This window comes from Malaclemys terrapin, chromosome 17 (genome assembly GCF_027887155.1).
Source record: "Malaclemys terrapin pileata isolate rMalTer1 chromosome 17, rMalTer1.hap1, whole genome shotgun sequence".
Lineage (NCBI taxonomy): Eukaryota > Metazoa > Chordata > Testudines > Emydidae > Malaclemys > Malaclemys terrapin.
Window position 1 is genome coordinate 2,765,501 of NC_071521.1, and position 27,524 is coordinate 2,793,024.

The 27,524-nt window shown below is 45.1% G+C and overlaps 1 protein-coding gene across 2 annotated transcripts in view; it reads left to right on the forward strand.

The window, feature by feature from the left end:
• NR6A1 (nuclear receptor subfamily 6 group A member 1) overlaps positions 1-27,524 on the forward strand; it is a 180,576-nt gene that overhangs the window by 142,724 nt on the left and 10,328 nt on the right. Inside the window, exons 4-8 of one of the 2 annotated variants that reach the window (XM_054007629.1) lie at positions 6,068-6,298; positions 15,414-15,469; positions 21,424-21,581; positions 22,540-22,767; positions 23,475-23,729. In XM_054007629.1, coding sequence (XP_053863604.1) covers positions 6,068-6,298; positions 15,414-15,469; positions 21,424-21,581; positions 22,540-22,767; positions 23,475-23,729 — 928 coding nt within the window. The remainder of the gene's footprint in view (positions 1-6,067; positions 6,299-15,413; positions 15,470-21,423; positions 21,582-22,539; positions 22,768-23,474; positions 23,730-27,524) is intronic. The other variant, XM_054007630.1, reaches the window with a different exon arrangement.

Genomic DNA, 27,524 nt, shown 5'->3' on the forward strand with positions numbered 1-27,524 from the left:
CTGGTCTCCTGTGCACAGTGCTAAGCTGATTATCAAGACGAAACTAAACCCAGGCTGAGTTACAGTATGTTCCTGGTGGGAAACATTTTAAAATGTGTCCCCTGTTACCTTTCATTCTTGGAGCTGCCCTTCCTGAACTGGAGGTGTGGTCACAAAACATGCTTGTTTGCTGTTATGTACAATGAAATGGCAAATCCTATTCCTTTATTCACTGTAAACACTATTTAGAAAACAAATTTCACTTGCACCTGTTTTCAATTCCAGTTGAGCCACCCCCATTTGAGTCTTTAATTTCAGGGCCTTAGCAACACAATTGAAGAGATGGGGACTTTTTATGTGAAAAGGCTCCTACTTACAGGAGACTATATTTCTCTAATTCAGTGGGGAAAAAGGTTTGCTCTGAATATTTTACACTTGCTCAAACTGAAGGTTGGTGTGATTAAATTATAATTTGAAAACGGTAACAGTTTAAACATACTCCAGTTCAACTCTGTACTTCCTCTCTGAACATACTTGAATAACATCTGTTTTAAATTCAGTTTGTGTATAACAAGAAAAAATTGTATGGTTAAAAATCTGTTGTGTACATGATTTGCATGGGATGACAAGAGTTAAAGCATATTTGGCCCTGGTAGGGACCTTCTGCAGAAAAAGGCTTTACATACAAGTTGATGGAATTATTTTAAGTACAACCGACTTCTAATGTGAAGCAAGATTTAGGTCTAACTGTGTAGATACGAGATAATGAGAATACATCTAGGTTAACAAAGTCAGTTGCTTTAGCCATCATTTACTTTATTTTCCTTTCAGTTTGACATTTCTGTCTATGAAAATTACTACATGCCCACTGCGATCCTTCCTGAGCCATGCATCAGCCCTATTCTGTCTCAGTGGGAATATTACCGTCTTAAGACACCAAATTTAATATGACAGCTCCTATTGCTGGGAGTAGTACAATTTACATTTTTTTCATCCAAAAGGCTCTCATTAAGATTTGTAAAGGGAATTGACTGGATTTTTTTCTTTGTGTCTTATCCTTATCATCATTTGTATAATGTTCATTTGGATTCTTGTGTGTCAGTTGCACAGCAAAGCTTTTGCTGATACTCCTGGGGTAAAACAGAGAGACAACCCCATCTTTCTGGTGTCTCATACCTGCCTGAACAAAACACAAGCTATAACCATTCGTGTTTATATAGCAGAGAGATCAATGTGTATCTGTTGGCCAAATTTTCTCTGCTTTCGCTCTCTGATCATGTCAGTTGACTTAGAGCAAAGCTTTCCATGTGGAAGTCCAATTTGGCTTCTGCCAGCCACCTCCAACTCAGTCACACTGATTTATTTCTGCCATATGGAAACCTGAGCACTGAAGCAAGCCTGTCATGCTTACCAAGCTACCCACTCCACCCCAGGCATGGTTCTGCATACACTGGTTGCCCTGTGCACAGTAGCGCTGCCGTTTGCACTCAGTCTGTGCTGTATCGCTTTTCCGAGTGCTGTCCTCTCCTCTTACACTACTGTTGAACTAAGGGGTAGTGCTGCTGCCCTCGTAGTGCTACTAGGACAGTACCTCAGAGGAGGAGCAATCTGTAGGAGAAGTAAAAGACACAGCATAGTATTTCAATTGATGTGCTAATGCTCCCCAGTGTCGTGCCTTGAGTCTGCATGAGAATCTGAAATCCATCATTGTCAGAATTAATCTGTTATAAACTTGTGTTTTCCTCCAAGCTTTGGACAGTTATTGGCATTTTTCTAATATGTGGCACACATTTACTGTTAATATCCGATATTGAGCAGAAAGTTTTAATTTAAACAAAGATAAAATTGGAAATAAAATATGGATCTTGGAGGTAATACAATATCCATGGACCACATTAGTAAGGAAATGTGTCACTCAAGCCTTTGATCTCAACTCTGTTCTTTATTAACTACAGTTAAAAGAAACACATGAAATGGGATCACGGGAAGCCATGAAGTCTCTCATTTTGACACTGAAGTATGGTGGTTTAAATTCTGCAGTAATGTTGAGTGTGTGGAATAAAGAAAAATTACATTTTTGTGACATGATTAGGGTATTATAAAGAAGGACAGTTATTGCAATGTAAAATAATCACTTTCCAGGATCCAAACTGCAATTTATTTTACAAGCCCTCGTGTAAGCGGGGGAATTGTCCCACTATTGTGGGGAACTTTCCTGGCTTATACATTAGCCTGGTGGAATTGGCTAGTGGAAGGGTCTGAGTCCCCATTCCCACTCTCTTTACCCAGAGGTCTGCCTGACCTTGAGGACTCCCCTTCCACTCTCCTGTGTGGCAGTGTCCTTGTAAACCCGACAAGGCTGGGCCCAGGATTCCTGGGGGGCTCGACACCTAATCTTGTTGTGGTCACTTAGAACAGGGGCTCGGATGTCCCCAGTCCAGGGTACTCTCTCCACTCTAGACGCTTCCCTGACCCACTGATCATTGCATATACACCTCTACCCCGATATAATGCGACCTGATATAACACAAATTCGTATATAACGCAGTAAAGCAGTGCTCTGGGGGGGCAGGGCTGCGCACTCCAGTGGATCAAAGCAAGTTTGATATAACGAGGTTTCACCTATAACGCGGTAAAACTTTTTTGGCTCCCGAGGACAGCATTATATTGGGGTAGAGGTGTAGTTCAAAGGCAATACAATTTATTAAACAGCAATCAATTGAAAAAATAAGGAAAAAAGGGTAAGGTTAAAGAAAACCAGTAATCCCACTCTGTGGGCATGGGGAAACCAAAACCAGACCTGTCTGGAGCATAGGGGAAGTTCAGTGTCTGTTCCTCACAGTGCTGCAGGCAGGACCGTCCCTAGGGTGGTGCGGGGCCCGAGACATTAGAAACTCGGGACCTAACTGCCAGGGGGTGCTCCCCTTGGCTCCACCCAGGCCCCGCCCTCCCTCCCTCCCCCCAAAGCCCCACACCACCTCGCCTCTTCCCTGCCCAGTTCCTCCACCTCCTCCAAGCGAGCTTGACCCTGACTCCTCGCCCCCAGCACTTCCTGATGCCACGTAACAGCTGATCCACAGCAGGCAGTAGGGGCTGGGAGGGAGGGGGAGGCGCTGATCAGTGGGATCTGCTGGGGGAGTGGGAGGTTCTGGTAGGTGGGCTCCTTCTTCCCCCCCCCCGCCCACCTTGCATGCCGTTTGTCTCCCTACCCCACTCGCCTTCCCACCTCCCCTCCCCTCCCCGCCCGCAGGGCCCCCCCCCAACGCGTGGGGCCCGGGGCGGTCGCCCCAATTCACCGTACCCAAGGGTCGGCTCTGGCTGCAGGGACCCTGCAGGTCAAACATCCTCAGGCTCTAGTGGCAGGACCCTTCCCCCCAGCGTCAGCTCCTCCGTTGGGGTTATGATTAAGGCCCTACCAAATTCACGGCCATGAAAACCACATCACAGACTGAAATCTGGTCTCCCCCCGTGAAACCTGGTCTTTTGTGTGCTTTTCCCTATACAATACAGATTTCATGGGGGGAGACCAGCATTTCTCAATTTGGGGGTCCTGACCCAAAAGGGAGTTGCAGGGGTCATCAAAAAGTTATTTTAGGAGTGTCGCGGTATTGCTACCCTTACTTCTGCACTGACTTCAGAGCTGGGTAGCTGAAGAGCAGTGGCTGTTGGCCGAGTGCCCAGCTCTGAAGAACAAAGAGTCTGGTGGCACCTTAAAGACTAACAGATTTATTTGGGCATAAGCTTTCGTGAGTAAAAACCTCACTTCTTCGGATGCAAGCTTATGCCCAAATAAATCTGTTAGTCTTTAAGGTGCCACCAGACTCTTTGTTGTTTCTGTAGATACAGACTAACACGGCTACCCCCTGATACTTGACAGCTCTGAAGGTAGCACCCATCAGCAGCAGCGCAGAAGTAAAGGTGGCAATACCATACCATGCCGTCCTTACTGCTGTGCTCCAGCCTTCAGTGCTGGGCAGCCGGAGAGTGAAGGGCCCAGCTCTGCAGGCGGCAGCGCAGAAGTAAGGGTGGCAGTGGCAATACCATACCAGGCCGTCCTTACTTCTGTGCCGCCGCTGCTGGCGCCGGCTCTGCTCAGAGCTGGACTCTGGACCAGCAGCCGCTGCTCTCTAGCTGCCCAGCTCTGAAGGCAGCGCCACTGCCAGCAGCAGCACAGAAGTAAGGGTAGCAGTACCACGACCCCCCTACAATAACCTTGCGACCCCCCCCCACTCCTCTTTGGGTCAGGACCCCTACAATTATAACACTGAAATTTCAGATTTAAATAGCTGAAATCATGAAATTTAGAATTTTAAAAATCCTATGACCATGAAATTGACCAAAATGGACCGTGAATTTGGTAGGGCCCTAGTTAGGATCCCTCTCCAGGTCCGGCCTGCAAGACCTCTTGGCTGGCAGCTCCTCCCGGCACTGGGCCGGCCCTCTGCCAGGGTCCCCCTTGTGCTTCCCAGCTGCTCACTGCATCTGGCTCTGGACTGCTCCAGCTCCACTGTGCTTCAGCGCTGCTGTTACTCAGCCTCCAGCTCAGCTCCCTGGACTGTTCCTCTGGTTCTCGCTGGCTCTGCTCTCCCCTTAGCTCAGCCCTTCTGGCCAGGCAGCTCCAGGCTCCCTCATTGGCCTGCCTGTCTTGTCAGTCAGGCTGCTGGCCTGAGTGTTGGCCTTTCCCCATTGGCCTGGGGACTGTCAGACTCAGGGTCTTGATAGCTCATTGGCCCTTCCCCTTTCTTTTGGTACTGGGAGAGGGCCAACCAAAAAACACACTAAGTTTCAGTAAGGTGCCAGCCTTCCCCTTACATTTGTATAATTTTTTTGTTAAATTAACTTACTGGGCGAATGGGGCACTTCTGTGGGAATCTTAGACTTTGCTCTGTATTACTTCCTCCTTCTCACCACCAGATCATATTAGAATTCTTGGTCTTGATCTCCCCTGAAATAATCTAAAATTGAAATTGAAATAAAATGCTTTATTTGTTTATTATGGTTGCAAATGGGATTCCTGGAAAGTCGAGATTTAACATGTTACTGAAGATTTCAGGCCTGGGAGTGGAAGGAGAAACCCAAGTATTAGCTGGTAATGAATCACTTCTCGTAATCTGTTATTCTGTTGCCCCTTGGAAACTGAAACTGAAGAGAAGCCTAGCTCTTGGATTATTGTGCTCTGGGTGGAGATAATATTAGTACAGTTAAGAAACCTTCACTACTCATTTCAACTCCTTCCTTTGCGTTACTTGAGAAGGAGGCCAGCATCTCTCTCTGCTATGGTATTATCATGGTGCTGGATTCTGATGATGTAAATGTGATGCAATCTCTCTTGGCCACTTTTTAAGTCACTTATTTATTAGTGGGTAGCAGATGGCAGGGTTAGGGGAAATAACCGAGTGTCTGTAAGTGGTACATGGAAGGGGGAGTGCAAAAGAGCAGGTAGTGTGTCTCTTTGCCCTATTTCTCTCTTGTAGTGTGGTTTTGTTTGTTTTTTGTTTGATTTGATTTTTTTTCAAGAAGCAGGTTTGGCACTCCCCTCTCAGATCCTTGTGTGATGCTTAAGTCTGCAGTGGAAGACTGTCAGTTCCTTACAGGAGACACCATGTTTTATAGATCTAATCTTGCCACACCTTTCTTAGGGGCGATAATGTTACAGTATAATGCTGTGGCTACCCAAGGACAATCTGTTGCTTGGATTTCAAACCATTAGATGCTCATCCTTTCTTGTTAAAGGTCTTCAGTATCAACATACTTCTGCTAAAATCTTCTTAAATATTTAATTTGAAATTAGGCCATTTCTGAGATTGAGCTGGGATGTCTTTCCCATGCACACTTCAGCCATAGTCTGTAGCATCTCACTGGTGCTAAGGGCTGCCTTCGTGCTGTCAGGAGTATGCGGTGTGTCTGTAGGCCAGGAGCGTCACAAGGCTCTGCTCTGTGGGTGTATGGTGATCTGATTTTCATTGTTGTAGGCATGGGGGGTGAGGGTGGAGGCACGCATATCTCACTGAATAAGGAAGGTTTTAGATCATTTATTTTTTCAGGCATGCCATTTTCTGACTACAAAGTGTTGTTCTTTTTCTTCCAGATGACCGGGTTGATCAGCGAACCTGCCTTATCTGTGGAGACAGAGCTACAGGTCTGCACTATGGTATCATCTCCTGTGAAGGCTGCAAAGGGTTTTTCAAAAGGAGCATTTGCAACAAGCGGGTTTACAGATGCAGTCGAGACAAGAACTGTGTCATGTCACGCAAACAGCGAAACAGATGCCAGTATTGCAGGCTGCTCAAGTGCCTCCAGATGGGGATGAATAGGAAAGGTAAAGAGAATTAAGCTTCTTTCATTGTTTAGTGTGCACACACAGGGCAGAACATTGCAGCCAGTTTCTCTGTGTGACAGAAGCCACCTCTTTCTGTGAGAGGGTAGAAAGATTTCTTCTTTTGGTTGAGTTTTCGATAACCAAAATGTTGTTTTGAGGGTTTCTTTAAACAGTCAGTTAAAAACTAACAAGAATATCTCTCTGTGCTCCCATAGGGGACTGGATGTCCCCTTCACTCATTATTTTGGTTTGGTGCAAAAGTCAGTATTGGTTCAGTTTACCAACAGTGTTTGCCGTGCTCTGGGAATCTGTGCTGGATGTGAACAGTACCTGTCAAACCACTCAACAGACCTGCTTTTGACACTGATGTATCATTTTATCATTGCTAGTGACACTACACACTGGTGTCTGATTGAGGAGGCACTTTCATTTTAACTCCCAGTTTTCAGGGGTTTATAATGTTCCCCGAATCTTCTGGGGTGAAAGTTTTCAAACCTTCTTCTCATTTTAGAGGTAAATTTTTGAGAGAATATTATCTTATTTGACCACTCAGAGGGTGAGAAACTTGTGATTGCCTAGGCAAATATAGGCATGCTTTTGTGTTCTACGGGTAGAGAGGGTTAATCCAGCTCCAGTGAATTTCCTCCCTACTTAAATGTAGAGCCCTGCGCAGGATCCGCACCCTCCAGGGTCAGCCTGCGATCCGACCCTCAGTCTGCTAGCTGTCTTTTACCTGTATCTGCATCCACAGCAGCAAGCCATCTCCCAAGGGCTGGGGGTAGGGCAAGGGAGCGAGTGGGGTGCCGGGGGAAGAGGCAGCGCAAGGGTGGAGACTGGGGGTAAGGGGCAGGATCTCGAGGAGAAGGCATGGTGGGGGCAGAGGGAAGGGGCGTTGCATCGCATGCTGCTCCTGGGGGCTCACGAGTGATGGCACACGGCGGCAGCGCTCTGTGTTGCATCACAGTGGGGCGGAGGGGTGGGGAGCCGGAGCCCTGCCCACTCCAATCCCCATGGTCAGGGGCGGGCCCTGCTGCCCAGGAGCTGGCAGGCCGGACCCAGGACTGGGAGCGCAGCCAGTGCTGCTGGGCCATGTTATGGTGGGGACGCTGGCGGGGCCCGAGGTGCTGGATAGGAAGCGGCGCAGCGAGTGGGTGCCACTGGCTGCTGGCCCTGAGCACGCTATGCCCCCCCGGCTGCCCGAGCTGGACACTGCAGGCCAGGCGCCGCCGGTGAGTAGAGTCCTTTGCAGCTGTATCTGCATCCGATCTACTATCCACAAAAATGATCTGCGGATATCTGCGGATTTGCAGGGCTCTGCTTAAATGTCTTTTTTGCTTTCTGTGGGAATACAGTACTCATCTCCTGCCTTAAACTTTAGGGAAGAGAGGCTAGTGTAGACAAGGCCTGTGTGGGCTTGCTCCAAAACAGTTCTGTCAAAACACTGTTGAGTTACAATGGGGGAGGAGGGAGGGAATTGAGAGCTGACACCATTTTAAAAATGGGAATTTAAAATTGTTCACCATGATCAGCTACTCAATGAGGGTAACAGTGCAGCACCCTCCTTGCATGTTATCTTTCACTTTTGAAATACGTGCCAGCTCGTTTATGCCGTGCTAAGGAAACCAGTGTTTGTGCCTCCATTACTAGAATTAGAAAAGTGACTTTTGCTAAGATTGATTTTAAAACGTAACCAAACATGGCGTTCTAGCAAGGACAAATGTTTTTGGAAAGGGCAGGGGAAGGGACTTTTACTATAGTTACCATTTGCTGGATTACTCCTCCTTGAAACAGCTTTAAATAGCCAGTTAAAAAATCCCTAGAGACTACAGAAAGGCCTTGAAAGTTAGGGACAGTAAAAGATTTCACGGACATCAGGAGTGCCTGATGTTGTAATCACACGCCACAGTTAGACCTTTCCTTAATCGTCCCCCTAAGAATTTGCCCTTTTACACTTAAAACTTTCTTCATGAGGTGGCTCTTGTGTCGTAATAGTTCATGAATAGTTTGCCTCTTTTCTGCCAGGTACAGTTTCACCAGGAAGGGTGATGCAGAGTAGGAGCTCTGCACTTCCAATTTGGGGAGCTCTGTCTATAATCTCCTGGTGTAGATAAAGTGTGGAACCACGCTGATCAGTTTGAAAACCTGTCACATTAGCTTCTTATTTAGTCTGATGTGATTGCCCCTCTACTACTGAGGAGAAAATCCATTTGTTTTAGCTCGTATGGTAGCTTTTACTGCATTTGCATCATATAGCTATTAAAATAATCGTGGAATGGTCACAGAAATTACGGTCCAAAAACTGACAGTCAGTGGAGGGAGAGGAGTTATGGGCAACAGTTTTATAATGGAATATTCACTTTAGACATTGTCTATGAAAAGGCCTGAAGTAAATCTTTGTTGTACTGTATTTCCTTTCAGCTGAACACTGATAGAAGCAACTGTTCTAAAATGCCATTCAGCATCAGATACTATGGTTGTCATTTTGATCAGGAGGTGACTGGTGTGTGGTTGACTGGGCCAGGCAGGGTTTTTGTAATATAGGGCACATATGATGCTGGCTTTTAATTTAAATAGAAAAGTGCTCTTGTAAAGAAGTTTTGATGTGGTTAATTAGCCCATCAAATCCCTGTTTTAACTTGAAAAGGATTGTTTTTACTCTTTCCAAGAATAAAGAACTGATTTTTAAAAACTAACCTTCCTAGTTTGATTTCGGTATGCAATGTTGGTGTTCACTGACACATCGTTTTGACCATTTAAATCTTGGGAATGTGGCCTCCTAAATTTTAAAAGCAGATTTTTTTTAACTTTGCAACAACAAACAGGAAATTGAGTAGAACTGGGTGAAGCTGTAATATAGTGATTGTTCAGGCTTGCTCCTTTGATATGCATAGAGGGTATTAGGCCTCAGAAGGCAAGTGAGTAGTCATTGTGGGAAAGGCTGCTTCCTGGATTCAGAAGCAGAAATGTCGTTTCTTTTAAACCCAGCTAGTAATTCTCCTAAGACTTTATCACTAATGTGAAAGCCACTCACCAAATTCATTCTTAGATGTTCATACAGAATGTTATACAGTCACTAAACCCAGAGTTCCACAAATACTGTTTTATAGTGAAACCCCTATTACAGTAAATGGTGTTTGAGATGAGATGGAAAAAAATTATGCCCTGACCATTTGTGCTCATAAAAGATCCCAGGGCATTTTGCTCAGTAGGAACAAAGGTTAGTCCTGGCTAAATTTAAACTTGGAGAATTTTATGTTCTGGATGATCAAAACTCCCCAGGGTTGGAGAAATGGTTAGTTTACTCTCCTGGTTGGTGTGCTTTGCCTCCTACCTTCTCATAGATGTTATAATGCTGAGTCTATCAGTGAGAGGCCCTTGCCACACCAGAAATGCACCACCTTCCCCTAGCAGTTGTCAAAGACATCATCAAAACTATACAGTAATCTTCTGTTTAAATATCGACCCTCAAAAGTTTAAACCTCCGTTGCTCCTTGAGCGGCCGATGGGGGATTACTGTGAAGTGATGCAGGCCTCATTCCTCTTAGCTCCCCTTTCCCTGGACTCACTTCATTCCAAGTCTCGGCCCTGCAATAGGCGATGGAGTCCCAGTTTTCAGTGGGCTCCAGTAAATTCCAGGAATCCTTTTATCTGCCTTTGTATATAGGGAGACACCCAAGGTGTGACTGGGCTGTTGAGTGTCCCATATTATGCACTGGAGGTTACAAAGACTGGGAGCGTTTGCCTATGTTATAAATTATCTAATGTAAACTTATCATTTATGTTCCAAGGATTCTATATTTGAAAATATTTTTATTACAAGAATTCATGTGTGTTTTTTCTGGTTCAGAAAGCATCTAAAAACAATCTTTACAAAGTATGACCTGTAGAAAGGTCTTCCGAGAGAGTTAGAATTTGAAGCACTTTGATCATGGCCCATGTGGCTTTTTGTGTTTGTTGCATGTACTTATTCTATTCCCTTGATGATTTTTTTCCCCTTTCTCCAGTTTAATTATTGGATTTTCTCATTTCCACCCCCACCTCCCCCGCCCGGCCTTATAACTGTCATCCTTGTAATAGGCCCTTCTATTTAGATACTTTTTCCACTCATTAGATTATGGGCAGAGTTGTTATTTACACAGACAGAAGGTTTTCCTGTTGTGGCATTATGTGGGCGTAGTTGCCTTCATTTGTGATCTGCACAAAGGTACTGATCGATGTCCTTCAGGGTTTTATTCTAAATGGTAAGTCTCAATATTTGAAGGCTTTAGCTGCTGTTCATTCAGAAGGAAACAGCGACATCTCCTGGCCACTGCTCAGGCATACCACATTGAAATACAGACTAGTTTTCCTTTCTTTCCTTCCTTCTCCTGGGAAACTCCATTAATTAATCTCATTGAAGAGCAAAGTCAAATAGTCAGGGCTTTTTCTGCAGATGAAAACCAGATGTTCTCTTAGAATGGTAAAAAGAGGGTGACTGGTAACAACATTATTTATAGCTGTTTACGACACTCCCGGCTGGATGGCTTTTCAGTTGTGTGTTTAAAAAAATAAATTAATTAAACTTGGGGGGTGGGGGGAGGGTATTTCAAACCAGGCCTGTGTAACTTATCAAATCACCGTGTTCATAGCTAACTGTGGCTCAGCTGTGTTATAATATGGCTGTTGGGTGGACAGGAAAGTTGCTCATCCTTTTACCCCTGTAGAAACCCAGGTTAAAGCATAATTCCATTGTGGGGGTTTTCTGTCCTCACTGGCCAGAAAAGAAGTTATAGTATGATTGGACCACAAATATATTTCACAACCATGTTTAACTGTATATTTTTGTAGGGTCGGCAGGCCCCTCGGCATTCACTTGATCATTACCTGTTAAGTTTGCTCCTTCTGGGGCACCTGCCATTGGCCACTGTCGGTAGACAGGATACTGGGCTGGATGGACCTTTGGTCTGACCCAGTACGGCCGTTCTTATGTTCTTATGTGTTCAGCTTGCAACTTGCCATTTCTCTCCTCAAGAGCCTTTGACAGTGCCTCGTAACCAAGGCAGGGAGTGCAGGAATGCTTGGAGAGCAGCCTGTTTTAGCACTGTGTATTTTCTAGCATGTAAGTCATGAAAGAAATGTTACACAGGTTAACAGAACTGTTCCCAACATGTGAACCATCACCAAACATCACTTCTACAGGCATAGGCTAGTTACAGAACTGGGAGCACTTCACACGGAGTAACAACAATCTCTGTTAAAAATCCCACTTAAAAACATACTAAATAAATGACGTTTCCAACCATGATTAAAAAAAAAACCACCTTGAGGCAGGCAAAGCACCTTGTAATTACTATTGCGTAAGGAAAGGGGGAGTCCAATATCGGGGTGCTGACCAGCAAAAAGGACTGCTGCTGCCAGATGTGCAGCATCTCTGCAGATGTCTGAATAAAGTAGTGTTGGTAAGTACAAAGTATCACAAGGGCTTGATTTAGCAGCTCTTCTAAGTTAAAATGTCTCTTGTTTAAACCAAGAACAAATGCAAAGGTTTGGAAATGAATGAAATATGTTCAGATCGTGTAAATCTGGCAGTCGGGTTCTGCACCAGCTGAAATGTCTGCAGCACTCTGTCAGTGTGCACAGCTCCACAATTCTCTTGCTGTGGGCTGATACAAGCATGGATACCCATTTCCAGATCTGCAGCCTGGGAGTAGTCCTGTAATCGTAGAGATGACTTAATGTTTGAATTTTAGTGCTTCTCAAAAACTGTAAAAGAAGGCTGAACAAGATCACAGAGTGCGTACCAGATGAAGCAGACAAAATTTGAATGAAGAACTCAGTTTAAGATTTTCTCTGCTTAAAGTACAACAGACTCCTGGGCATCTTCTCTGAACATGGTGACCACACAGTGCTGGCCTGGCAGAAAAAAATATATATAATGGTGTTATACCCAAACTCCAAGTGCTGGGGAAAAAATCACCAGTGTCCTAAAGGAATACCAAGTAGTGTGGTGGCATCAGCTAGAGCCCTCATCTGGATTACACCTTTGCTATGAAAACTAGATAAGCAAACAAAAGGAAGAGAAAATCCAGTTTAGTGACCGAGTGTTCAGGGTAAGCATTACAATTCAACTGCAGGTAGACAGAGTAGGCTCAAGAGTAGAGGAGGTTGTAGGAGGTAGTTGCTCTTCTGGTTCCACATACCTATTTTGGAGGGTGGCTGGCAGCTTGTCAAACCAGTTCAGCAGGGAGGTGGGCAGTGCTGGAGTGACACAGCATGCTGCAAAACACAGACCCCATGTGTGTGATGCCAGCTCCCAGGCATCCTTCAGGCACCCTGTATTTCATTAACTCCGCCTGGTTTTATGGGGCTGTGGATGGAATCTTCTCTCTCCTGAGGCTAACGAAGAATGCTGCTGCTGCCTCCTTACCTGCGTGCCAGTCCGCAGACTGCCAGACCAGAGGTGATGCAGTTTTCTCTGCACAGCTTTGGCTGTGGTGGCTTCTCCCTTGCCTTATGGTTCAGGCTGCAGGTTGGCCTGTCCAGCCTTGGGAGTCAGGTAGGCTTGACAGCTCAAGCTGGATTCCGAGCCTCAACTTCCGCACTCTTGTTCTTAGCTCGCTTGCTCAAGCCCCGTAGGTGAGAGTCTCTCGGCCCTGGCTGCGAGGCGCGCTCTGAGCTGCAAGGTAAACGTACCTTGAAGGCATCGCACCTACAAAGTGCTCTGAAGAATGAAAATGTTGGAGAACCTCTGTTGAAACAGTGACTCATCACTAGGCTTCACTGGGATTATTCGTACTGGGGCTGAAGTTTGTCTTTTTTTTTTTTTTTTTTTTTACTCCTGCCCCCTTAGTGTGCACGGCTGCGTGAGTCATTCATCAGCCCCTGCAGAGGGAGAGTGAGGGCACCCCACAGCAGCAAGAGGTTGCTTTGTAGCTGGGATGAGTCGTCTTCCACATCCACCTGTGTCTACGGTGGGTGGCCAGGAAAGGGATTGTGACCTATGTGACGATTCTCAGGATACTCAGGACTAAGAGTCCTCTTGTTTACCCCTCCTCCCTCCAGCCTGAGGGAATCTTGCTTATGCTTAACTGGCTGTCCGCTCCTTTACAGAGCCACCTGTTAGTCACTCAAGCACACTCCTCTGGGCTATGCCAGCTCTTACTTTGCCTTACAATATGTGCACCCCAGTCCTTGAGTCCCTTTGAAGCATTTCCCTGTAATGGTCAGCGACTTATCCACTGAACACTCACAGAAATTCCAGATCTGCTGCCCCAAAGAACAGTGTACAGTGCACCATAGGTGTAGTTTGACTTCTGTATTTGGGGGGGGCAGCACCAGTCAGGCCAACAGGGCTGCTCATGTGTGGGTAAATGTCACGCCTGCCTGAAGCTTGCAGTTTGGGGGACAATGCCCCTCCCATCTCCCCAAACTACGCCCATGGTGTACGCACCAGCTTGTATGAGTTGACTCAGGATAAGCACCTTGATCTCAGCACTGAGATATGTTTATAGTGAAAACAAGAATGTTTATTATCAAAAAGTCAAGATTCAAGTGATAGTAAGTATGAATAGTGGAAACAAATGGTGGTTACATATAAAACAAAATCATAGCATGCTTTATAGAGACTAAAGTTAACTAACAGTCTAACCTCCTAGCTAAAAACATTTATCTCACCCCCAAAGTGCCTCGTAGTGTTTCAATCAAGACTGGCTGAGATTTCATTTTCAAGAATGTAAACACACTGTCCATTTGCTTCCTACATGCAGGATATGGGGATGCCCCTTTTTGTCTTCTACTTGTATTCCCCAATGTTCACTGTCTGTCCTCAGAGACAGGATAACCACCCCTGGCTTTTTCCCTGTGAGCTGCTTCCCTGTTGATTTCACATCTCTCCATTGACTTTGTAGGTAAATGAATGTTAGCTTGCAGTGCTTAATTCGCATGCTAACAGAGCGACAGGTGAATAAACACCTCTTGTCTGTTTTTCGCCTCTGCTGGAGACTCAGACCTTTGTATGGGCTCTAGGAGCCTCTTTTCTGTCTATATATGTAACTCCATACTATGTCAGTACGTACATTTCAGTGTGATACTAATGACCAGCATGTCCCAGGCTTTCACTAAAGAGCCCACGTGACATTCTGTGGTAAACCAGAATATACCTACCAGAATCGGGGCATTCCTGGAACCTCCTTGCCAGCATTAAGGGGTTATTGGATCACAATTTCACAAAGTTAAGAGGGGTTTCATCTGGAAGAATAAGCAGCAGGAGCAGTTGAAATCCTTGGGCACAATGGTCTTTTTCCCGTGCAGGATTTCCCTGGTAATAGAAGAAAGTGGGGTTGTGGGAGAATAGAGAAAACGCCAAATAGAGGTGGAACTAGCTCTAAATTTGAATACAGTTGAGACTTTCTATAAATGGTTTGAGCCTTTAAGAAATGCCACCTCACTATTTAGAAGCCTTCCAAAGGGCTTCCTCCTTTCAGAACAAAACTGCTTAACTAGTCAAACAGCCAGGATTTCAAGTCACTGCTTCACATACAGGTAACTTGTATGTAAAGTGTATCCTTTCCATGCTCTATGGTGTCTCGAGGAGACCTTACCCTGTGCAATAGCGTCTTTTCTTTTGTGCTGTCTGCAGCCTCAACACTAGAGGGAATCAGTTAACACTCTGACAGGCCCCTGGTTTAATCCAAAGAGGTGTTTGCTATTGGTTTTGTGCACAGTTCTCATTAGTGGTACAGTGGGGTGCTTGTGCTTTCCCTTTATCATTTCTTGAGTTTTCAGGCAGTTGGTGATGATCTGGTACTTTGCATTTCTACGTCACCTTTCACTCGAGGCTCTGCAATGGCTATATAAATATTACTTAAAACTCTGATTGTCCCGTCAGCCAAGTAAGTATTTTTATGATTCTCATTGCAAGTGGGAATCTCAGTGCATACTATACAGCCTCTCCCTTCCCCCTGGGGGAAATATACATAAGCTGCCTTATTTAACAAAATAAAACTCCAATTCAGTGTCTCTGTAGACAGCAGGCAGCAGGCAATTTCCCGCAGGCCAGGTGTTCTCTGTGTAATAGTACTCCAGAAAGTGAAAGAATAGTGGTGTTCCTAACCAGTGTTTTGCTCTTTCCTTTCAGCAATCAGAGAAGATGGCATGCCAGGAGGCAGGAACAAAAGTATTGGACCTGTTCAGGTAAGCGTATTTTCACTTTCCCTAATGCAGTGCTCTTCAGCTTCTGTACTGTTTATTAGCCTTTAATCACGTGACACCAGAGCACATTTGTACACAGACACCATCATGCTACTTCTGTAAATGGGGAAGGTGAACCAGTCACTGTCTTCGAAGGGGGGAAAATGTCGCTGTCTTGCAGGGAGGCTGCATGTGCTCAGAGCTTCCCTGGACATCATTTCCGCTGCTCCTAACTGCCGCATGAGGCAGAGTCATGAACAACGCACCCCAGGAGGGGGTGGAGTTGGGTGGCTGTGTAGACGTTTAGGACTGCCTTGAATGTGCTGGATATTTCTCTTTCGGATCCGTGTTGGCTTCTGCACTGCAGAACCCAGGGAGGTTACTTAGTATCTCGAGGCTCTATGCCCTGGCAGCAACAAGGCCCAAGATTTAGGCCTGAATTAATTTGGGGACAATCTTCCAGCCAGCCCCGTGTCATTAAGGATGCATTCCATTTAGGCAGCAGATTTGTCAAGAAAGCCCAGATCTTGCCTGGCCGTAGAGAGACAAGACACAGCCCCAGTGGGTTATAGGTTATCAGCTGGCTGTCATTTTATTCATGTAATCTCTAAACTACTTCATCAGACTATAGGAAACCTTCTGTCCTTTGTAAGTCAGGACAAACACTTCAATCCCTGCAAAGCTCCCAGTAAATCTTGCAGTGTCCATACCACAATTTCTTAAGTTGTTGCAAGTGGGGCACCCAATAAATGTCGTTTTGATTGATGGGGCAGCATGTCTGGAGATGTCTTATAAAATGCTAGGTAATTTGGCACAATAGCTTCTGCTGACCAAGTGAGGAATGATAGCTTTTCTTGCTGCAGGCTGGAAAAGGGCAATCTTAAAAATACTATTTATTTTAATAAAACAGATAGAGCCTGACATGACATTGTCCATGGCTGTGCATCTATGAAAATCTCTACTCCCTTTAGCACAAAACTGGAGTGGACGTGAAGGAAAGGAAATACGGGCTGCATACGAAAAAAAGGAGAGAGAAATATCTGAATAATACTGATCCCAGCCCAGCTGCTGCTTCTGCTGCATCTGGAACATTAATTCCAAATTTCACTGCCTGAGCTCATCACCTCTCTGATTTAACTGCATGTGTCTGTAGGGAAATGCTGTGGGCTGTAAGGGAGCAAAACAGTCCAGGTCTAGTAATTGCTCTTCAAGTGCTAGTCCGATGAGCATTTCACTGTGTGTATGCAGTGGGTATGCCTGAAGCTGGAGAATTTTGAAAGCAGTGTCCATTGTTCCGCACATGCACCCTGGATTACCTTGCGCCTCCAACTGAGGAGATAAAGGTAGGGCAGATTGACTGCCTCTCCGGTTCCTTCTCACCACGGCCTGATCCGGGCTGGAATCTCCTGTTTCTGATGCTTCAGCTTTTTTCTTTAGCTGTGAAAGTATATTTAGATATCTCTAAATAGTTTTAGTATTCGAGGGTTTTGAAGTTTTTATCTCTCCATTTTAGTGTTTTATAGTTAGCCAGTCTCTCTGACCTGGGGAGCACCACCCCTTCCCCAGACTTTCTTTGGGTACTGGACTGTGCCCAGGACTATGGGCTTCAAAATTTCTGCTTCCTGCCTGTGATCCTCCTCTGTCAGTGATGACCAACAATGCTGCTTGTACTGCCTCGTGGAAGCCCACATTGCAGCAAGGTGCAGTATCTGCTGTTTGTTCTCCAGCCATATCCTGAAAGGGTGGAACTTCCCCTTAGGAAACACCTAATGGAAAGCCCATGAGGCCACTATCAGACTGTGGCTGGGGGACTCCTCCCTCTCCCCGTATATTGGCTTGACTCAGCAAGCAGCATGCCTACGTCCATGAGGTCTAAATCAGGAGCAAAGGAGTCTACCCCCACAGATCCCTCAGTGGGGTCTTGTTGGGAGAGCAGGGTGCATTCTCATAAGCAGGAGGCTAAGTCTTCCTCCAAATCCACTTCAAAGAAGTCGTATGTGGCCCTCCCTAAACTGAGCACTAACTCAGCCCAAGAGAACGTAGTACATACTAAGTCTGAGGCATGATAAGGCAGCCCACAAGTCTAGAGCTTCATTGACATCACATCATGATCAGGTGTACCAGTATTTCCCGAGCACAAGCCCTGAGTTTCCCCCGGCACCAATGAAGACCGAGAGCATTGGTCATACATGGTTCCATCTGACTTTAATGGCTTTGGCATGCTGTCTCTACTGTGGCTCTGGTGGTTCAGGCAAACAGGACTCTTCTCTCCTTGGTAAGAGACGAGACCTATGCTGCTTCTGACGACATCTTCGCTCTCCCAGACCCTGAATCTCCCACTCCTTTGGTTCCCTCTCTTAAGAGAGAGGTTATGACTCCACCAGGGGAGCCGGCCTTTTGAAGGAGTTTGTTTCCCTGTCCATCTTTGGGCTGTGATTTCCTTCCAATGGCAAATGTGTTGGAACTAAAGTCATTTTTTCCTTGTGGGGAGATGAATCATTGTCGTCCTCCTCCAAAACACCTTCCTGGAACAGCTTGGGACCAACCTCTGCCTCATTATGCCATTGATGCATTAGGGACAACCACAACCCCCATTTGACCCATCCTTTTGGCCATGCTGGGGGCCATGGGACCAGTACCATCTCACAGAGTCAGTCTGGTTTCCTGGAGAGTCACCCCTTCCCTCCCCTTTGAGGGGACATCTGGAGCTGCCCCCAGATTCTACTGAGGAAGAGAAGTACACACTGGATCCAGCAGTTCTACAAGATCAGATGAGATTGCCGTCTTCATCGCCAAATGAGGTAGTGACTTCAATGTCTCCAGCCTCCTCCAATGACTCTAAGCATTTCCAGAAACTCCTTTGTAAAATTGCACGGGAGCTGCAGATTCCTCTTGAGGAGGTTCAGGAGCCTCAACACAAGCACCCTTCAGTCCTCTGTCTCCAGTAGAATAGTGCTCCTCGTTAATAAAACTATCCTGGAGCTAGCTAGGGGGGGTCTGGCAAACCCCAGCGTCCTGCACCTCCATGCCCAAGAGGGCAGAGAAATGGTACTCTGTCCCAGCCAAGGTGATGGAATTTCTGTTCTTTCATTCTACTCCTAATTTTGGGGGGTCCAAATGGCTGTAGAGAGTTCTAGGCAGTAACACCCTCAATCTACCCTGATTGATAAACAGGGCAAGCATCTCAGCTTATTGGGAAGGGGAAAGTATTTTCTTCTCCTAGCCTCCAGTTCAGAATAGCCAGCTCCCAAGCACTGTTGGCTAAGTATGACTTCCTGAACTAGTCAAAACTCAGACTCCATTGACAGAGCTCATTTCCAGGCTCTCATAGAGGAAAGCAAAATGGTTGCCAGGACTGTTCTTCAATCAGCAGTAGCCTCTGCACCAGACAGGACAGTCATCATCAATGCATCCCTGTTGGGTTGGAGAGTCCACGTGGACACCATACAGAACAAGGCATCTGGACAGCTCGAGAGTCCGGATGCACATCAATGTTCTAGAGCTACAAGCAGTTCGAAGGGCTTGCAAAACCTTTCCCCCATTTGTTCAAGGTCACCATGCGCTCAGTGTCAGACAACATCACAACCGGCTTTTACATCAACAAACAAGGAGCAAGCTTCACCTGCTCCCTCCCCCCTGCCATGTGCAGAAGTGGTCACTCTGTGGAACTGGTGCATTGGCAATCAGATTACCCTGTCAGTGTCTACCTCCCAGGAAACCAGAATGTGCTAGTGGACTCTCTCAGCGACAACTTGCAGTTGATCACAAGTGGGAGCTTCATGGCTCTGTGGTAAACAATCTTTTTGCTCTAAAGGGGATCCCACCAGGGACCTGTTCCTCCCCAACAAAGTAGAAAGTGCAACATATACTGTTCTAGCGGAGCCCTGGGTTGCTACTCACAGGGCAACACTCTACTCCTTCCCTAGTCAGATGATCTGAACCATGCCTTCCCTCCACCACCACTCCTTTGCCTCGAGTTTTGCACAAGGTTTGGCATGAAAGGGCATGAGTTAATCTCATTGCCCTCAACTGGCTCAGATGGTTTTGGTTCCTACCCATGTCATTTTGGGCACCGATCACATTCCTACACGTTCTAGTCTCCTGACTCAGGGGCATGGCGATATCTGGCATTCCAGGCAATGGCTGCTTCATCTCAGAGCCTCGTTTTTGTTTGGGCATCGTCCTTAGAGCAATCATGTTCTGAAGCTGTGCAGAATGTCTTTTCTCATAGGAAGGATTCCACTAGAAAATGTTACCTAGTCAAAGGGAAGCGTTTATCTGGGCGCATCAGGCCTATTTCTCCAGAAGCCACAGATATTCCATTCATTCTGGACTATATTTTTTCCTTGAAGACAGCAGGTTTGCCTGTCAATTCGTTATGGGTCTGCTTGTCAGCAATCCGTGTATACCATCCGCCTTCACGGGGCTACTTGATCTTTGCACACCCTCTAGGCCTTTCCAGAATCTGCTAGTCAGTCAGTCAACCTTTCTGCCTATTGAAGAAAAAAAGGCCTACTGCTCAATGGGCTTGAACCTTGTTCTCTAAACTAAGCCTCGTTTCGAACTATTAGCTTCTTGCCCCGTGTCTGTCCTATTCATGAAGGTTGCATTCCTCGTAGCGATCACCTCAGCCAGGAGGGTTGATGAGCTTGGGGTATTGATGGCAGGTCCTCCTTATTCTGTATTTCATAAGAACAGAGTTTCATTATGTCTACACCCTAAATTCATTCCCAGAGTAGTCTCTGCATTTCACCTGAACCAGTGTATCTACTTACGTGTGGTCGTCTTAAAATCTCACGCATCCTCAGGAGAAAGACAGCATTCCCTTCACATTCAGCGAGCCTTAGCTTTTTACATGCAGAGCAGGGAAACAATCAAGAAATCCCATAGCAGAAAGGGTCAGGGGTCAGGCTGTATCCTCTCAAAGAATCTCAAAATGGATCTCTGGCTGTATTTTGCTCTATCAGGTGTTTAATCTTCCCCTCATGGGGTAAGAGCACAAGCCACATCTATGGTGTCACTTCAAGAGGTGCCTCTATTTAATATTTGGAAAGCAGCTACATGGAGCTCAGTCCACACATTTGCTTGACATTGTCTCTTGGTGCAGAACTCCTTTGCTGATTGCATCTTTTGGAACAGCAGTCCTTCATTTGGCTCTGCCATCTATGACCTAGCACTCTTCTCCTATTTGAGTACTGCTTGTCAATCACCCACAATGGAATGCACATAGGGACCAGCACTTGAAGAAAAGAGAGTTACTGACCTTACAGTAACTGGAGCTTCTTCGAGATGTGTGGTCCCTATCTCTATTCCACTACCTGCCCTCCTTCCCCTCTGCTTCGGATCTTCTCTGATTTGCAGTGGAGAAGAAAAAGGTGGTTGGTCTGGAGAGGTGGTTGGTCTGCCCTGCACTTTATCTCCTCTGTCAGAGGCATGAGGTGAGCCGGGGCACATGTGTGAACCAATGGATGCTGCTTTCTAAATTCTCCAGTTCCTGGCACGTGGAGCACATGCATACTCCGTGGAATACAGATAGGGACCACACATCTCAAAGAACTCCAGTTACTATAAGGTCAGTAGCTTTTTCTTTCTCTTTCTGCCTTAAGCTCTCATTCTGGCCTCATTTATACCATCTTCCTCCCCTAAGTAGAACCACATTGACTTCACTTGGCTTGTACTGTTATGACTCTGGGCAGTCAGATAATTCTGTAATCCTTATTTAAAAAGCAAATCTCTCATTAGTAAAAAGTAGAAAAACAATAAAAAAAGCATGGAAGTATATTTGAATGTTCCATCCATATAAAAGACCCCTCTCAAAAAATTCTAGGTTTTAGTAATTTTTCCATGCTAAAGTAGCAGTACATGTAGCTCCAGTGGTATGTGCAACTCAGTCTTGCTTAGTTATGTACTTGGCTGGAATAATTTTATCACTAAATGTAATAATTTTTACCCAAAAGATATCAGAGGAGGAGATTGAAAGAATTATGTCTGGACAAGAATTTGAGGGGGAGGCAAACATCTCTTGGAGTAACAATGGAGACAGTGACCATAGTTCTCCTGGGAATGGCGTTTCTGAGAGCAACCAGCCATCACCTGTTTCTACTCCGTCTTCAAGGTGGGAGTTTCCATTGAAAGAGTTTCAGATGAATGTAACTGCCTTTATTTCCCTGAGGGCTACATTTTGGGCCAAAAGTGAAAATAAGCATTTTGCGTGTGTAACTCAAACACATCTTGCAAATGCTGACCTCTTCGTGAACATATTTTAGCTAGAGACATATACACTGTGTTAGATCAATCCAGTGTGATTGGAGATAAAATTCTCATGAAAGAGTGGCAAAGGAATGTTTGGTTAAAGGTCTTACCTTTAAAGCAGATATCTTAATCTGTTTTAATACCACTTCAGATTATGAAAATCTGAACATTTTATACACATAATTTACCTTTCCCTAGTAATGGTGTCTGCTCACTTTCATTTTATTTTGTTTGTATGTTGAAAATGAGCTAATCAGCATATTTGATTTTCTAATTACTTTATAGTTTGTGTTACTCTTAGGTTTGTGTCCCCTAGCACAGTGTTTCAGTACTTGGGTTGCAAACACTGGAAAGAATGTTTAAATGTCAAACCAATGCCCCCCTCCCTCCCCATGCATACACACACTTCTATTATCAGTTGTTTTAAAAATGTAAATGAAAATATTTTTATTCATAGGTTTTGTAAACCTTTTTATTCACAAACCTAAATTCTGGGCCTCTCAGTAGGTAGAGATGGAAATGCTTAGCATCAACCTTGGCTATGTGATTTAGTCTAAGAATGCTTTCTAAGCAGCAGCGTTTCTAGAAAGTCACATTCAATGGAATTAGCCTGGAGGTCAGGCTGGACATGATGCAAGTATGGAGCAGCTGGTCTGCATGCTCGTGATTGCTTTCACCACAGAATTTAACCAGAAGAGATTTTTCATCCCTTTTCTTTTCTATGAAGCATTCTTATTTCCATCTGTCCCTGAGCTGGATGAAAGATTGTAATGAATTAGATGGAGTTTGTCCAGTCCATTAAATAGATCTTCCCTTTTCAGTAGGTCTGTGGAGCTGAATGGATTCACTGCACTCAGGGATCAATATATTGGGACTCCAGTGTCCACGCACTATCAGTACCTACCGCACCTTTTTAACTACTCTGCTCACTCAGCTCTGATGCCCCCACAGACCCGAAGCCTAGATCCCCAGTCACATAGTCTCATCAATCAGCTAGTGTCAGCTGAGGACCTGGAACCACTTGGCACTCCAATGCTTATTGAAGATGGGTAAGTGCACATGATTTGGTGGAGTGAGGCTGCCCTGAGCCACTCCATTGTAATGCCGATACTGTGTGTACTGTCTCTGCACATGCACAGCATGTGGAACCTGTGTAAATTCGTGTTATTGGGGGAATAACTTTTGAGTATTTAAATTCATAACATTGTATTTACAGATCTGTTAATTTTGCATGTGTATAGGTAATTAAATAAACTATGCCTGATTCTGAAGCCAGCAGCCAAAGAATGTCACCCAAGGGCTACAGCTGAGACTGTGATGCTAATGTCTGATGGCTGAGAGGATCTATTTCACAAGTGAAATCACTTTTCTGGTTTTTGCATAATACATCTGCTTTCCTTGTAACTGGGAAGCAGCAGCAGCCTGTTAAGCTGTCTGGTGTCCCGGACTGCAGGAGGCTTCCTGAGAGCAGAGCTGCTGGTAGAATGAGAAGATTGCTAGTTAAGTTCAATCAGCATCTTCAGGGATGGCATTCGTCTCCGGGGAGAAACACAGGTGCAGGGATGGTACCTTTCATCGCCTCCTGTCTGCGGGCTCAGGAGCAGAAAAGCCAGCAGTCAGTCTCTGTTCTCACCACTGGGTGACACTGTGGTCACCAGGAATCAAGACACATACAAATTTTATCTGGTTATTCTGGTGCCTTGTGTTCCAATGTTTTTAATCCGTTTTTATGTTTTCCTATTAACTGTGCCTGCAGGTATAAAGTGACTCAGGCAGAGCTGTTTGCGTTGCTGTGTCGTCTGGCAGATGAGTTGCTTTTCAGGCAGATTGCTTGGATAAAGAAGCTGCCATTCTTCTGTGAACTCTCAATCAAGGACTATACTTGCCTGCTAAGTTCCACATGGCAGGAGCTGATTCTGCTGTCCTCACTAACCGTTTACAGTAAACAGATCTTTGGTGACCTTGCTGATGTAACCTCCAAGTACTCTCCCTCTGACGATGAGCTGCACAGGTGAGGTGGTGGGTTAAATCTTCTGGGGCTGTAGCAGTATCTGGTAATGGGGGGACGAGGTCTGTTCCTGGCTCTGCCACTGACTGTTCATCCATGGACAAGTCTCTCAGCTGGCATCTCACTTTCCCTCTTGGTATGAAGAGATTATAGTCCCCACCCTTGTAAATCACTCTGAAATCTTTCATATGTACGTGTAGGGATCATTGTTCAAGAGAAGATGAAACATTTTTGGTGGGGAGCATGTGGGCAGAAGGGGGGTATCTTCCCTTTCTACCCATCTCAAAATCCCTGTGTGGGGTTGGTTGTGTGGAACACCCTCTGGATCTTGTCAATCAGCTGCCAAAGGGTTGCCTAGGGAGTGATGCCTGCCACTCCCAAGGAGTAAGGTGCATCCCTTTGTTCTGCCTGCAGCGCTAGCCCCTCTGCTGTTCTTAGCCCCCTCCAGCCCATGAAAGCTATTTAGATATTTGAAACCTTCTAAAGTCTGTTTGGGGAGGTGGGAGATTACTCAAAACTGTAATAGAAATAGACTCCCTCTGGAAACCCTTGTGCACTGGTTGGCGTCTCAATGTGCTCCATTCAGACTGGCTTGCTGAGGGATGTCATTTCAGCTCTAATCTCAAGGGTGACCGGCATAAATGGGAGCTTGAAATCGAAAGTCAGTTACATTGCAACAGTGAAATCCCACAAAGCCTTAGTTGGTGTGAAGAATTATGAATGGGGATATAGATCTTGTGTTAAAGGGCCCTTTTGAGATTCATAGCATAGGCTTGGGTTTCAGAGGTGCTGAGCCCCCACAGTTCTCATTGATTTCCACTGGAGATATGGAGACTCAGCGCTTCGGAAAAGCAGACCCCAGATATGTGAAATATGCCTCATCTGCATTCCTAGCACACATGATGCTCTTTGGATCTTACAACCTACCAGCACCACTTATGCTGTTTGTTTACACTTCTTTTCACTTTGGGACTGTGAAATGAAACTAGTCCATTTCACTTTCAGTTTTGAGTGCCCAAAGTATCTCACATTAGGCACCCGAAATCACAAGTCACTAGACTAGACGTTTTTCATAGTTTTTCCTCAAAACTCAAAATTTCAATCAGCTTTGCCATCACTTTTGAAAATCATGGCCCATGCTCTTGCCACATGGCTGTTATGTTTGGATTTCCCTGTATGCAGGGATATGTTCAAAAATCTCTTCATTTAAATAGAATTGTATTTTTTTAAATGAGGATTTATACCTCTCGCAAGCCTCCTATTTTTATTTGTATAAAACGTAAGGGTAGGGTTTAAACTTGTCTCCCTGTAAGATGACTCATCTAGAGCTAGTCTACACAGAACTTCTGTGCTAATTTACTTACCTCAGTGCTCAAACTGTGTAGACAAGGCCTTAAATAATTCTCAATTTGAAATATCCTTTTGAAACCCGAGACAGGAGAAAGGGCAGGTCCTGTGAGATTTATCAGAGTGAGAGATCCCGTGACTTCAGTTTACTTTTGTCATTGAAATGGCTGGTTTCATTTTCTTCACATCCGTCTGAGCGTATATAGTTCACAGAAGTTTGCCCCCGACTGGAATATGGCAGATTTCTTAAGCATTCTTCTGAAACTCTCTCAAATGCTTCAGTGCATTATTTCAAATAGATTGCTTTTTATTAATTGTTTCCTCAGGGTTGATATTAAAACCCAATGAAATTAAAGAGCAGTGAACGTTAAACAAAAATTTGGGGTAAAATGATCCATTTTTAGATGTTTTAACCCAACCAACCAACAAAAGCTTGCTCCTGGGGCCTTGCCAGACGCACTGTAGCACGTGCAGAACCTGTGTGGTGAGGGTGAGGAAGAGGGGCACAAATTAGGAGTAATCCCTGCACGTAGCACAAAAAAGAATATATGGCCCAAGACTGAGCAGCTGTACCCTCTAGTTCTAGCTTCGCCAGTGTCGTTCCTTTTAACTACTGAAGATCTCTCTCGGACAAGACAGTTTTCCCAGCATTCTGAAGAAAAGCAGAGTGTGATAACCTAGTGTCAAGGCCAGTTTTCCCATAGAAATTCTTCCTTTCTTCACCCTAGGATTGAGAGGAGAGCCCCTTTATGTGAGCAATTACTCAGGCTCAAAGAAATACTATATAAATATTGTAAATAACCACAAGATACAAAATGACAAAAGCTTGTTCGCAAAGCTTCCCAGTTAGAAGCAGAATGAAGAACTTGATCACACAGCTAGTGACCTTGTTTCCACAATATTACGTTATTAATTGCTATTTCATTGTTTTTGATTACATAAATTTAATGATGTTGCAACTTAGCTGACACTGCGGAGGAAACAGCACTATCTGATGCTCCAAGTGATGACCTGCCTTAATTCATCATCATGGTCAGTTTTCTTTCTTCTGTAGTCCAAGTCCCAGACGGATTCTTGTTTGGATAGCAGAGAGACTGACAGCCTTGTGACAGAACATTTGCAGGATTTACTTAACTGGCTGCCCAGCCTCCCTGTTAATATTTGACCTCCTCTGGCTCTGCCCTTGCTGGAGCTGGTTGTTGTGCCATGGTAATTATAGGATGGTAAATCTCGAGTGTCATTTTATAAATAATCCGTGATCTAATAGAGACATTCACAGTGCAATGAGTACAGCTTCAATGAGGAGTCTCTCTGCGAGAGCCAAGCACTTACTCCTGTGCGCAGGTTTGCTTATGCTCAAGCTCTCCCTCTCAAGGCCCCAAAAGTTGACATGTGTGTAAAATATGAGGCAGACCCGAAATGAAAGAGATAATAAAGGAGTCTTCTTAACCCTTCCGACACTGGCAATTTCTAGCCTGCCAGCCTCAGGGATGCTTTAGAGAAGATCTGTGTATTTATCCAGGGGGTTAAAATAATAGATGTGTTTTGACAGTGGAATGGTTCCTTTAACCTCAGGTACTGATTCAGCATTTAAAGTATCACTAATTGATGTTAGCAAAAAAGTGGAAATGTAACTTTACCAGGCCATTTGGGAGGAAGGAAGAATGTTGTGTGTGGTGCACAGCTGGGGGCCCATTCAGTCATGCAGTCCTCTTATTTCAGAGCATTTTATTTATAGTTTAAATATCCGTGTATAGCAGGGCAGTAGTAATAATACGAAGCTGTTGTATTGGAGTGAAAGTCTTAGCAGCTCTCTCCCATGCGCTCCTGGGAGTGCACTCCTGTCGTCCTATCTTCTGTGAGAGCCAAGTGCCCCTGGCTGGCACCTCCATGGCTCATTAACAACTGGGGAGCAAAAAAGAAGCTCTAGATGTTTTCTCTCCCCCAAAACCGTGCCTTGCCTTTTCATTTTTTATGTTTAATATTAAATCAAACGTCTGGTGTTTCTTCCTCTAATCAACCTCTGCCTGGACTCTGGGATTTCACAGGTTTGATAGTAAGCTGGATTGCTGCACCAGCCACTGGCCAGCTCAGCGCTGCCCTAATGAGCATGTACTGCTCCAAGTTAATGTTGGCTTTGTAATGGTCATTTCTGTCAACCAGCTCTCCTTCGGTGGTACAAACACAGAGTTTATTGCATCTCCAGCAAGTAACACCAGAGGCCATCTCTTCTGAAGCAGTCACTGATGTCTTTGCTTTTAAGACCATTCTTTGTTGAAACATAGATCTGCATGACCCCCTCAGATAAAAGCATGATGTAACCCCAGTGAGTTCACTGGGATGATCTGGGTGTAACAGAGGGTTTTGTTTGGCTCTTTTCATGGTAGAGCAGCTCACTGTAATGATTCTCCAATATTCAGGAATGGCTGTTGCAGTCTGAGATTCAGGTTG